General features: G+C 42.0%; 1 protein-coding gene across 2 annotated transcripts; it reads right to left on the reverse strand.

Annotated features, from left to right (window-relative positions):
- Positions 1 to 1,809: 1,809 nt before the first annotated feature.
- Positions 1,810 to 9,661, reverse strand: LOC115595150 (CD63 antigen-like). Of its 2 annotated transcripts, XR_003986650.1 has the most exons (10): positions 9,523 to 9,661; positions 7,495 to 7,560; positions 7,177 to 7,302; positions 7,016 to 7,090; positions 6,664 to 6,759; positions 6,329 to 6,435; positions 5,540 to 5,642; positions 5,365 to 5,448; positions 4,945 to 5,192; positions 1,810 to 2,492 (listed from the first exon to the last, which is right to left on the reverse strand). XR_003986650.1 is itself a non-coding variant. In XM_030439286.1 (9 exons), exons 1-9 carry the CDS (start codon positions 9,580 to 9,582, stop codon positions 5,070 to 5,072), a joined length of 840 nt encoding a protein of 279 aa, XP_030295146.1. In that variant the 5' UTR covers positions 9,583 to 9,661; the 3' UTR covers positions 3,988 to 5,069. The 2 variants fall into 2 exon arrangements, 1 of the variants encoding a protein (XP_030295146.1); XM_030439286.1 differs by lacking the exon at positions 1,810 to 2,492 and having other exon boundaries at positions 3,988 to 5,192.
- Positions 9,662 to 14,044: the final 4,383 nt, after the last annotated feature.

The following is a 14,044-nucleotide window of genomic DNA, read 5'->3' on the forward strand; positions in this document are numbered from 1 at the left end:
ATGGTGCTTATGTTCTACAACTCCTGCAAAATGACAAAAAAAATAGGGGTTTTTTTGGTCTCGGTCTCGGTCTTAACTTGAGCGGTCTTGGTCTTGATACTCTCTGGTCTTGGTAGTGTCTTGGTCTCGGTTTAGGCGGTCTTGACTACAAGTCTACCTCCACCTGAGCTGGTGCGCCTGCAGACAGGGTCAAGTTCAAGTTCAAGTTGATTAATTCACAGAGGTAGATTTTGTTTGCAGCAGCAGAGTCATTTCCTACACATGTGGGAAAACATAGAGACACAAAACACACATCATCCAAACTCAGGACAGTGAAAGCTAGAAAAAAGGAGAAAAAAAAGAAAGAATCTTAAAAGTTTTAGAGAGTTCTTACAGGTCCTCCGTCATTCTGGGATAGTAAATATATAAGAAGAAAAAATATATATATATATGTATATATACAAGACGAATCAAAAAGAAAAACAATTATTTAGGCTGTAAAAACAGACATAATGTGTAAGATTAAATGGATAAGTAAAAAGTTAAAAATTAAAATAACAAAAATGAGTAAATAAGTAAAAGCAGCAATAATCAATCATTTGTTTAAAATAAAGTAATTACTTATTCTTCAGTGAAAGAGCTGCAGGGACAAAGCTGTTTTTGTGTCTTTTTGTTTTGCACTTGGGGATTTTAAACTTGTGCCCAGAGGGGAGAAACTGAAAGTCATTGTGCAATGGGAGGGAACTGTCCTTTAAAACTGAATCACATATGCGTTGTGGTTGTTTTGTGTACAGGGCCTCCACGTTGAGCTGTGGCTCACCAATCAGCCTGCTGGACCACTTTACTATCTGGTTAAGTGAGTTTTTGTTTTTCAAAGAGAGGTTCCCAAACCAGGCTGCTAGTGTGAATAATAAAACCGACTCAGTAAAAGCTGGTAAAAGAGGCTCATGATGGATTTATCGATATGGAAGTGACTCAGTTTCCTCAAACAGAACGGATGCTGATGCCCTTTTTTACACACAGCTTCACAGTTAGTTTCAAATGTGAGTTTTGAGTCAATAATCGTCCCCAGATATTTATAAGATTGCGCACATTGAACAGTTTGACCTTTGATTGATGTGACTTCTTGTGTCTGGATTTTGAGCATGTCCTTTAGTTGAAGGTGGGACGCCTCGCACCCTTCAACAGAGTCACTGATGACTGGACCATGACCAGTTTCACAGGTTAACAATCACCGAGTCATCTGCATATTCAGTGATGGTCCTGTTTTCACACCTTCTCTGACACATGTTTGTGTACAGGAAGTAAAGAAGAGGTGGGAGACTGCCGTTCACTCTCACTCTGTGGGTCGACTTTAGTACGGAAGCGTACTGCATTCACTTGAAAAAAAAAAAAAACTCTGGTTTTCCTGAGTAATTTATTTTTTGGTTTGTTTTTTGGAATATTTTTTTTTTTCGGTTTTTCTGACATTTTTTTTTTCCTGTTTTTCTGAGTATTTTTTCGGTTTTTCGTGGTAATTTTTTCCCCCCTGTTTTTCTGAGTAATTTTTTTTTCTGAATCGTCGCGATACTTGGAACTCCCGCGAGAACCTCTATCCTGCAAGTGACGCCCATGGGCCTATAATGACTTCCTTCTGAACAACCGCAAAGTCCTCAGGTGCCTGCGTAGAGTCGACAAACTAATGGTAATACCATCGATATGACTTAAAGACAGGACTATCTCCCAGTGTCTTAAACCCAGCTCAAAGTAAATCTTGATTAAACTAAACAAGTCGGTCATGATTGTTTCCATTGCTCTCTAAACTAACTAACATTCACGTGAGGATGCAGATGAGTTTTCACAGAGAAACTGAATATTTATTGGTTGTTAAATGTGATATCATGTTCCTGGTTAGCACAAGCTACAAATTAATATATTTTATATTTCACTTGCTTCCTCTACATCAGTGTCCTCCAGTGAATGTATGATACAAACTGATGATGTTGTTTCTGTAATTTAATCACTTTTCATGTATCTGCTGAAACAAACTACTAATATCTGAACATCATTCCTCAGAGACGGATGATAACGGGACTGTGGACACATGACATGTTGGATGTGTGTTTATGTGTGGCAGCATCTGAAACTGTAAAGGTGGTTTTCTGGATCAATGAACATCTGTGCAGATCTGGGGTCAGTTTGTAAATGAAACATCATTTCATCATCTACTGCAGCTGCATTCTCCACTTTCTTGTATTACGTCGTCGTCGTGTCCTGTTTTTTCTTCTACATTTAAATCAAAAAGCTTTATAGCTTCGACCAAACTGAGAAACAGTGACAACAAACAATATGAATGTGTTAAAATCATTAAAAACAATAACACAGAAACAACATGACAGGCTGATGTAGCTGCAACAACAGCTGTACAGACTGTGAGACTGTCCTGTGGTTTCTTGTGCAGGTGGGAGGTGAGAAGGTTTTTAGAGTCGTCCATCATCAGCTGCAACAGAAGAGGAAATCCTGCCGGAGAGCGTCTGAAACAGAGTGGAACAGAATCAGACCCACAGAAACACGTCGGTCTGTGCTGCTTCAACAGATGGATGAGACCTTCACTGTATCAGGCCGGATCGTCTCTGTGAGCGCTGAACATAAACAACCTGCCGCCATGTTGGGACTCACATTCCCTCAGTCGTGCTGAAGGTCGTTCAGCTCGGAGAACAGAATGCTTCTTATGTTAAGTGAGAATAAATGTGTATTTTTTTCTTGTACAAGTTCAAGTTATTTGCACTTGAAACGTCGCACATTTTACTCAACTACACTTAATTGAGGGCTGAAATTAGTGGTAACTCCTTTTTTTGATTTTTTTACAATATGAAAAATAAGTTTGTTATATTTTTGTCCTGTGACCTCGTTAAAAGCAGTGATCAGGTTAAATTACCCACTGTTTTACAACAAAGCAGAGCCACCTGTGATCAGATCTCACTTCCTGATTTGTACACAATTAAACACATACATCACTGCAACAAACTGTGTTTTATACACTAAGAGGGAAATACATTAATGTAGAACATTTGCTGAATTTAGAAGACAGTCCAAATAATGCAGAATGAGTCAGAGACAGAGTTTCACAGAGTTTATAAAGTGTCTCCAACTCAACAACTCACTAAACTGACACATTTGTTAAGGGAGTCTGGGGAAATGTGGTTAATAGTTGGTTTCATGTATCACATTTAATGCTGAATTTACAACAAGGACACAATGAGTTACAATCTGTCAGAGTTTATCTTTCACTGTTTTGAAGTTTCTCATAATTCAACAACTCACTAAACTGACACATTTGTTAAGGGAGTCTGGGGACTTTCTCCACGGGGACAAAGAAGTAGCCTATATTGTTCCTGTTTAGTGTCTTTGTAACATGTGACATGTTTAGATCAATAACATGTTTCTTCTTTCATAAATGGAGTGTAAAAGGTGAAATCAGTGTAAACAGTGTGTTCAAACAGCTGATCAATGTTGGCAGGTAAGACTTTAGCACTTTAGACACAGAAGCAGACAGGCTGGTACAGACATGCTGCCACAAACTGACACTTTTTACAAGGAGACAAACAACTTCAGCTGAAAGATTTAATGCTGAATTTACAACAAGGACACAATGACTTACAATCTGTCACACACACAGTTTCATTATGTTTATAAAGTTTTAAGCTACACAACAACTTCTTAAATTAGCTGATTTGTTAAGGGAGTCTGGTGAAATTGTGGTTAATAGTTGGCTTCATGTATTACATTTAATGCTGAGTTTACAAGAAGGAGACAATGAGTTAGAATCTGTCAGAGACAAAGTTTCACTACGTTACAAAGTTTTTTTAACTCAGCAACTCTTAGAATCACTACATTTGTTTTTGTTAAGGGAGTCTGGTGATGTTTATGTGTTAAGACGTGTTTACTGGTGGTTGAAGGTACTTTTGGCATTGTGGTTAAATGTGCAGCAGGTTTCAGTAATGAGGTCAGTGCGTGTGTGTGTGTGGGTGTGTGTTTGTGGGATTCTTTTTCTTTTTTTTTTTTAAACATACTTTATATAAATGATTTGTTCATGTAAATATATAAAACAGTTTTTCAAAACCTTTATAACTGAATCTGTGAAGAAACAGCCTGAAAACTGAAGAACTGAATCTTTTTTTAAACACTTAACGAGCCGCCGAGACGACGACCTGCCGCTCAATCACATCGTCACCGCCATCTCGTGGCTGCAGAGGGGAACTACAACAACAGGCCACACAAACATCAGAGACAAAATAAACTTTATTTATAACACACTGCTCACAGATGAGAGTCAAAAGAGACTCTCCTGGGTTAGATTAACGTTTCCGTCCCTGCAGGTCGGAGCTGCGTGTCGACGGTCACACAAACATCTGGACTGTTTCCTCACAGCGTCACACGACAGCTGCTTCACTCCTGATGTCAGTGTGAGACGACATCATCACTCCGTCTTTTCTGATCATAATAAAAACGCAAAGAACAGTAAAACCAGTAAAATGTCCTTTAACACGGACACACAACATGAAATATGTCTCAACAACAAGAACATCGAACACGAAAGTTTAAAGTTCGGCTCATCAACTGTTGAGGAGGTGAAACAACTGGCACCATTATTAGCTTCATCACTTTGTGTAAGTTAGCGTAGCAGCTAGCGTAGCAGCTAGCATAGCAGCTAGCGTACAGCGAACCTCGCAGCTGATCCTTTAATTCAACTGTATTTTCTCAGCTCTCGTGGTGAATTTCAAAATAAAGGCTCATCTTAAAAGTGACGATACAGATCTTGGATCGATGGATCGATACAGTTCTATCGAGGAGCCCGACCTCGACTTCCTGGATGGCTCCATGTGCTCCACACGGTTGGTAAATGTCGGTGGGGACGATGGTGAAAAATGAAATGTGCTCGTTTTTCTTAAATTAACGTTTTCTACCTGAGGCCGCGACAATCACCTGCCAACGAGACGTCCTACAGCTCAACCAGGAAACAGTCGGATATAAAGGTCTGAGTGGATGTTGTTGTTGATCATCAGCAGCTGTGTGGATTGATGCTTCGGGTTCAGGCGACGGGTCAGAGGTCAGGTGAGGGAGGGTTTGGGTTCGTACTTCACTCTGTTGAAGTCGTCGACCGTCGCTTCCACCGGAGGCGTCTTCCAATATTCCTCCAGACCCAACGCCAGACACAGAACGATGGCCGTTATCTGCATCACACACACACACACACACACACACACCTGTATTACTGAAAAATGGTGTTCTGAGGTGTCATGAAACTCTGTCAACACGGAGGGAAAAAGAGAAGTTAGAACAGAACTCGCTGAAACTGAGAGCAGGATGTTGTGTGTGTGTGTGTGTGTGTGTGTGATGATGTACCGCGATGGTGGCGAAGGCTGAAATGATTCCTATCCTGAGTTTGATGGGGAAGCTCAGGTAGCTCTTCAGGATGGGACCGCAGGGCTGCAGAGGTCAAAGGTCAACACTCAGTGTAAAAACAGGAGCTACAGCAGAGGAAGAGAGAGGAGAAGTGATGTTGATTCTGTGGATTTACCTTCGAGTGAACCCATTTCTCTGTGACCCGAGAGGTCGGAGGTCGAAGGTCACCGTCCACCATCACACACGCTCCGTCTGAGCTCCAGTTACCAGACTGATGGCTGCAACAGGAAGAAGAGAAGAAGAAACTGAGGCAGCGTCTCTGGATCACAACCGAGACCAGAGACGTGAAAAACAAAGTCAAACAGTCGAGTTTTTCAGGAGGTTTTAGGATCTCCGTCGCTCTGCAGCCTCATGATGTCAACGTTCATCTACATGTTCAACATCTCTGGAACATAAAAGAAATCCTCAAAGTTCTCAAATTCTCCTGGAAGCTTACAAACCAATCTGTGAGATTAAATCTCATTCTTGAACTCAAACAAACCAACAGCTCGCTCAGAACTCTTCTAGAAATCCAGAAGGTTGTCCCGAAACTCGATTCTGTAACAACTCCAGAAACGTCCAAATCTCCTCCCTCTGTACAATTATTCATCACAAAATAAACAACTTAAGAAAACAACTCTTTAACTATTAAACTCTTGGACAACTTATCTAGAAGCTCAAAAGTTCTTCCAGTAACTCAGTAAATATGCAGAAAGCTCAAAAGCCTGATGAGAAAATGAGAAACTGCAGAAATGTGTCTAGAAACTTAAAAAATAACTCAACATTTATGAACAAATTTCTCAAAATCTCTCAAAAAACCTTCACAACTTTCTTTAAAAACTCTAAACCATAATGTGAAATCGTTCAGAAATGTATGAATTTATGAGGAGATTTAAAAAGGACCTACTTAACAGCCGAGTGTTACCTGGGCGACAGGTGGGAGGCGGGCGGGGCGGTGGGAGGCGAGCAGAGGCAGGAGTCAGGAAGTTGATCCTCCCAGTCGTCAAAACGCCTCAGACCACAACACGAGTCCTGAGACACACAGCGACACCGTGAGACGCACAGTACAGTTACACTCACGTGGTTCTGATCAGTTCAATCTGGATTGAAGATGTTTTCTGAAACATGAGTTCTGATCCGGCTCAACTGAAGGACAAGATGAAGATTGAAGAGAGCTAACAGGCTAACAGGCTAACAGGCTAACGTGGATTTTGGATTCAATCAGATTTAATTTAGTTGTTCTTTCTCTCCGTGTCGTACCGACATCTGCAGCTTATTCAGTTCCTGCTGGATGTACTGCTCCACTCTGTGGAGAGGAGTGACGTTCAGGAACACCTCGTCCACGGCGCCGTCCAACTGCACAGCACGATCCAGAACAACAGTGACGGAGAGAACAGGAAGAAGAAAACATCGTTATCCAATCAGAATTATATCAGAGAGGCGTTGATCATCTCTGCTCCGGACACATGAAAACACTTCTCAGGATGTTCACAGAGAGGAAACACGTGTTAGTCTTAATGTTGGTTCTGATTCTGGAAGGGTTCTGAAACTGTTCTGGTCCCTGAATCTCTGTGATGAGCCCTGCAGGGGGCAGCGGTGGACAGGAAGTTACCTGAGCCTGGACCTGGACCAGCGGCGAGGCGACGACCATCAGAGCCACAAACTCCACAAATATCAGAGCCGAGAACTGAAGGAGAGGATGAGAGGTTAGCCCCGCCCCCTCTGTGTGTGTGTGTGTGTGTGTGTGTGTGTGTGTGTGTGTGTGTGTCTCACCACCAGCAGCAGAGGTTTGAGGTCCAGCGTCGCAGCACAGACGCCCAGAACAGACAGAATCACCGTGATCGGACCGAAGACCTGCAGGACCAGCAAACCATCGCTGCTCGACAACTGGTTGAACAACTGAGAGACACACACACACACACACACACACACACACACACACACACACACACACAGTGGGAGGGAGGTTCACACAAAGTTTATTCGGGTCGACTGATTGGATCTAATATTCAACATTTCCATCAGACTGAGTGTTTGTTTGATGCAGCAGGCAGGACATCTGTGCCAGGTGTTGTGATCGAACACGTTTACCTCGGCAACAGGTGTGTTGCCGTCGATGGAGGAGAACCCGACCCCGATCATCACCACACCCGACACCTGCAGAGAGAGAACCGGGGAAACGTGGGATCAGACCGCTGCGACCCAGAGTTTGTTGTTGTTCACAGGAAGTCTTTAACAGCAGAGACATTCCTCTCAAACTGTCGTGTTTCCCCGGAGACGCTCCGTCAGCTGGGAGCTGTGACGCTCCGACGTCACAGTTTAAAGTTCCCAGCTCTGTTTTCAGAACAGTTCTACTGAATGTTCTGACACGGTCGGCTGAGAACAAGACGCAAACACAACAAACACGAGAAGGGATGAGATTAAAACACAGACTGAACCGTCGACAACACGTGAGGACTGAAACAGAAAGTCTGACAGTCGAGTCGACGATCAGCTGACGGAGAGTCAACAACAACACGGCTGGAGCCAAAACAGGAAGCAGCGAACAGAGTAATCAGAGATCACTGCAGTGTTTTATAGGCACGGTGAAAAGGAATGAGTGGAGGAAACAGAGGGAGGGGAGAGGAAGAAAACAACAAGAGGAAGTGATAAAGCACTAATTACACAACTCAACTTATGTAACAACCCGCTCTCAGACCAGCAATCAAACACGGCATCAGAGTACAAATACTGCGGAAATACTGCGCTTGAGTCAAGAGTATTTATTTTTCTGACATCGGAACATCGCACGCCGCCTTCCCAGCATCCGACCTATCAGACGCAGCGAGACGAGACAAAGACGTAAAAGCCGTAAGAAGGCGTAAACAGACAGAGAGGGAGACTGGAATGTGGAGAAAAGGCGTGTTAGTGTCTCGTATCTGCAGAGAGTTTCTGATTTTCTCTCTTTGTTGCTGCTCGGGACGCTTTACCAACCCAACATGTGTCTATTTGACGTCCTGGGAATGAGACTCAACAATCAACTGTCTTTGTGGTGCGTTCAGGAACAGCTGGGACAAATCCTACTGATTCTACCTTTAACTTTAATAGTCTTTGAATTCTATTAATATGACGTGAGCTTCAGTTAGCTTTGAGCACAAATGTCCTTCAGAGGGAGACTTTTTACTCTGATACTCTGAGTACATGTCAGAGCCTGTAGTTTGCTAGCACGCTTTATTTTGAAAGTCTTAACAGGACGTTGCATATCACGTATTACTGTTAACGTGACCACAGAGCCATAAAGCATGATGGTCGTTACTGATATCACATAAACTCTTTTCACACAGGTCAGTGTGTTACAGGTGACTCATGTTAATAATAAGAAAGTACAAAATATAAACCATAAAACTAAAATCTAAGATATATCTGTAACAGCATCAGTTTCAGTCACAACATCACTCACATAACGCAGAGAGTCATCAGCATAAAGAAACATGTTTTACACAAAAAACTGTTTACATGGAGACTAATTCACAAACATCTTACCAAAAAAAATTAACAATCAGAGACAGTTTGTGGTAACTATTTCTGTAACAAGCTGAGTTATAATTAATAAGTTTTTTTTTTTTTATTGCCGTTTATTTACACGCTCCTGGGTGAATAAATAAATCAAGTTGCATTATATTTTATAGTCTGATTCAGATCATCAGTGTGTTTTTGTATGTTAGATATTATTTTGTAAAACAATGTGCAAATAAAGTTGTGGAATAAATGAGCAAGTATTAAAAAAAACATCACAATAAATGTAGTTGAGTAAAGATTGAATATGAAACAGAATCTGCCACCAAATAAAATAAACTTTAAATGACATGTTTGATTAAATCACAGCAATTGTTTTATAACCAAAGAACGTCTTTATTAATCAGCTTTAACTCGTGTTTTCCTCCAGAATATTAATCCAACTGTAAAAATTAAAAGAAGCTAAATTAAAGTTCAAATATTAAACTCAAATACGCGTTTTCTTCTCTCTTCATTTTCTCATCAATCTTTGAACCAATGAACAGTTTTGCAGCTTACTTTTCACACTCGTCTCAACCAATCATAAACATGCTGTTAGCAGTTAGCAGTTAGCGGTTAGCTTACCATCAGCAGCACAGTGACACAGATGGCGAGCCCTCGTAAGTAACTCCTGCAGCGAGCCATGACCGCCGTCTGAGAGAGCCGGGCTGAAACAGAACCAGAGAGACCGGAGAGCAGCTGAGAGTGTGTGTGTGTGAGTGTGTGTGTGAGTGTGTGTGTGTGTGTGTGTGAGTGTGTGTGTGAGTGTGTGTGAGTGTGTGAGAGAGAGAGAGAGAGTGTGTGTGTGTGTGTGTGTGTGAGTGTGTGAGAGAGAGAGAGAGTGTGTGTATGTGTGAGTGTGTGTGAGAGAGAGAGAGTGTGTGTGTGTGTGAGTGTGTGTGAGAGAGAGAGTGTGTGTGTGTGTGTGTGAGTGTGTGTGAGAGAGAGAGAGTGTGTGTGTGCGTGTGTGTGTGTGATGGATGTTGTTTAAACCTCAGGAGTGTTTGGCTGCAGGACGGAGAACATGACCAAGTTTGGAAGATCAACTGGAGAGGAGAGGAGGAAACAAGGAGAGGAAACAAGCAGAGGAAACAAGGAGAGGAAACAAGGAGAGGAAAAAGGGAGAGGAGGAAACAAGGAGAGGAAACAAGGAGAGGAAACTAAAGAGGAGAGAAGGAAACAAGGAGAGGAAACAGGGAGAGGAAAGGAAGGAAAAATTGGGAGAGGAAACAGGGAGAGGAGGAAACAAGGAGAGGAAACAAGTGAGAAGAGGAGGAAATGAGGAGAGGAAACAAGATAGGAGAGGGGAAACAAGGATAGGAGACAAGATTGGAGAAGAGAGGAAATGAAAGGAGGATATGAGGAGAGGAAACGAGAGGAGACGAGGTAATGAGGAGAGGAAACAAAGGAAGGAAACAAGGGACAGGCCACAAGATAAGAGGAGAGGAAGCTAGGAGGGTTAGGAGAGGAGAGAGGAGAGGAGAGAGGAGAGGAGAGAGGAGAGGTTACTCCAGGTAACAGAATCCCTGATGAGGAAGGATGAAGGATGAAAAACAGGACTTCCTCCTCCAGTTTCCATCTGATCCGGTCCTGATTAAATACTGACTGGTTTTATGTTAAAGTCGTGTTGACGATCTGTTTCTATAAAGTTTATAGAAAGCTACGCTGCAGCTAGCATTAGCAACGTTAACATTAGTAGCTCACATAAGCAATGTTAACGTTGCTAACACATTTAGTGTGAAGGTGTAGCGGCTGAATGTCGTCAGTCAGGAAACTGTTTTAAACATTAATCTGTGATATAAATCAAGGTCCACTCTCTCTCAGATTTAATTTTGTGATTATGTCGGGTGACGACAACTGAGCAAGACCAGGAGCTGCAATTAAGAATCCAGGTTGAACCCAGATTAAAACCTTCCACGACTGAAGCAAACATAAATAAGCCAATTAAAACAAAACAAAAACAACATGTAATATATCGTGACGAGTGAATTTAAAGGTCTGTTGACCAGATAAGATAAAATAAAAATGGAACAGAAAGGAATTCAGTGGAGTCATTAAGCAAAGCGCCCTGTTGACTTTAGACTAAAAATAACTGGAGGGGACGAACTGACTGGCTGCCTGAGTGTGTGTGTGTGTTTATGCCCATAAATGTGTGTGTGTGTGTGTGTGTGCTGGTTTCTCGGCAGACGCTCGTTGTGTTTAAAGAGTATAAATATCCTGACGAACAGCGGCGATGGCGATAAACAGCGACACACTCCAGCTGCTCACGTGATGGAACACTTCCATCCATCAGCGTCTGGCGGTTCTGCTGGTTCTGCTGGATCTCTGCCGTCTGCTGGCGCCAACGTTTCATATTGTTAAACACATTTCAGCCTCCAGAGGGCGCTGTGTGGGTTTCATACTGTGAGCGGGCGTCCAGTCGTACCTGTTAATACAACAACAAAGTTCAGCTCTACTTTTATAGAAATGGAGGAAACATGGGGAGTTCTTTGCTTTCTGTATATTTGAGCTGTAAAATGATTCAATCACAGCGACACCTGCTGGAGACTGAAGCTCAACACAGTCTGAAGAAGCTGTGTGTTGTTATTACACCTGGAATATTTGTGATGCACTAACTGTAGATGTTATTGCGTGATGCCGTTAAACTATTACCAATAATTAACTTGAGGTGTCATCAGTCACACACTTGTTCTTCTTTTGACACCATCGTCTCTATTGGTCAGCGCTGAAAACATTTTCAGATCTCTCTGTAGATAAGTTGGTCATGTGTTGTATTTTTTACAGAATGTTTTGTCATATTTATTCTGTGTATTTGGTACAATTGATGCAAAGATGGATGGGTGGTGGTTTTGTGTCTCTTGTGGTGGTTTTGTGTCTCTTGTGGTGGTTTTGAGTCTCTTGTGTTGGTTTTGTGTCTCTTGTGTTGGTTTTGTGTCTCTTGGTGGTGGTTTTGAGTCTCTTTGTGTTGGTTTTGTGTCTCTTTTGTTTGGTTTTGTGTCTCTTTGTGGTGGTTTTGAGTCTCTTTGTGGTGGTTTTGTGTCTCTTTGTGGTGGTTTTGAGTCTCTTTGTGGTGGTTTTGAGTCTCTTGTGGTGGTTTTGTGTTTCTTGTGGTGGTTTTGAGTCTCTTTGTAGTGGTTTTGTGTTTCTTGTGGTGGTTTTGAGTCTCTTGTGTTGGTTTTGTGTCTCTTGTGTTGGTTTTGTGTCTCTTGGTAGTGGTTTTGAGTCTCTTTGTGGTGGTTTTGTGTCTCTTTTGTTTGGTTTTGAGTCTCTTTGTGGTGGTTTTGAGTCTCTTTGTGGTGGTTTTGTGTTTCTTGTGGTGGTTTTGAGTCTCTTGTGGTGGTTTTGTGTCTCTTTGTGGTGATTTTGAGTCTCTTGTGGTGGTTTTGTGTCTCTTGTGGTGATTTTGAGTCTCTTTGTGGTGGTTTTGTGTTTCTTGTGGTGGTTTTGAGTCTCTTGTGGTGGTTTTGAGTCTCTTTGTGGTGATTTTGAGTCTCTTGTGGTGGTTTTGTGTCTCTTTGTGGTGGTTTTGAGTCTCTTTGTGGTGGTTTTGAGTCTCTTTGTGGTGGTTTTGTGTCTCTTGTGGTGCTTTTGTGTCTCTTGTGGTGGTTTCGAGTCTCTTTGTGGTGGTTTTGAGTCTCTTTGTGGTGGTTTTGTGTCTCTTGTGGTGCTTTTGTGTCTCTTGTGGTGGTTTTTAGTCTCTTTGTGGTGGTTTTGAGTCTCTTGTGTTGGTTTTGTGTCTCTTGTGTTGGTTTTGTGTCTCTTGTGGTGGTTTTGAGTCTCTTGTGGTGGTTTTGAGTCTCTTTGTGGTGGTTTTGTGTCTCTTTTGTTTGGTTTTGAGTCTCTTTGTGGTGGTTTTGAGTCTCTTTGTGGTGGTTTTGTGTCTCTTTTGTTTGGTTTTGAGTCTCTTTGTGGTGGTTTTGAGTCTCTTTGTGGTGGTTTTGTGTTTCTTGTGGTGGTTTTGAGTCTCTTGTGGTGGTTTTGTGTCTCTTTGTGGTGATTTTGAGTCTCTTGTGGTGGTTTTGTGTCTCTTGTGGTGATTTTGAGTCTCTTTGTGGTGGTTTTGTGTTTCTTGTGGTGGTTTTGAGTCTCTTGTGGTGGTTTTGAGTCTCTTTGTGGTGATTTTGAGTCTCTTGTGGTGGTTTTGTGTCTCTTTGTGGTGGTTTTGAGTCTCTTTGTGGTGGTTTTGAGTCTCTTTGTGGTGGTTTTGTGTCTCTTGTGGTGCTTTTGTGTCTCTTGTGGTGGTTTCGAGTCTCTTTGTGGTGGTTTTGAGTCTCTTTGTGGTGGTTTTGTGTCTCTTGTGGTGCTTTTGTGTCTCTTGTGGTGGTTTTGAGTCTCTTTGTGGTGGTTTTGAGTCTCTTGTGTTGGTTTTGTGTTTCTTGTGGTGGTTTTGAGTCTCTTTGTGGTGGTTTTGAGTCTCTTTGTGTTGGTTTTGAGTCATTTGTGTTGGTTGTGTCTCTTGTGGTGGTTTTGAGTCTCTTTGTGTTGGTTTTGTGTCATTTGTGTTGGTTTTGTGTCTCTTTATCATACGATACGATATACTTTATTGTCCCGTTCAGGGAAATTTGTCTTGGACTCAACAGCTGCGCCATAAATGCCTTGACAGCCACAATGACAACAAACAATACATCATCAGCCATCCCATCACTGACAAATACATAACAGTATTGCACATATCCCATAACATAGCACATATATACACTATACATAAGTAATACATGCTAAAAGATCACCATAATAAATAATCAAAACACTCTAAAAATTATTGCACAAGTATCGGCCTCAAGCAGCATTATTTAGGAATTTGATGGAGGTTGGAACAAATGAATTCTTAAAACGGTTGAGTTTACAGTGAGGGACTCTATATCGTCTGCCTGAGGTTATGAGGTTATATTCTAAATGAAGAATATGGGATGGGTCAGTCACTATCCTCTGGGCTTGCCTAAGAACAGTTTGTTCATAAGTGAACTGCAAGGTCTGATAGTCTCTTTTCAATCACCTTCATGGCTGTGTGCACCAGACGAGCGAGTTTAGTTTTTAGTTTTGCAGTGATGTTGCCATACCAGGATGACATCCCATATCTGGCTAAGCTCTCTAGTACTGCCTGGTA

Source organism: Sparus aurata, chromosome 14 (genome assembly GCF_900880675.1).
Source record: "Sparus aurata chromosome 14, fSpaAur1.1, whole genome shotgun sequence".
Lineage (NCBI taxonomy): Eukaryota > Metazoa > Chordata > Actinopteri > Spariformes > Sparidae > Sparus > Sparus aurata.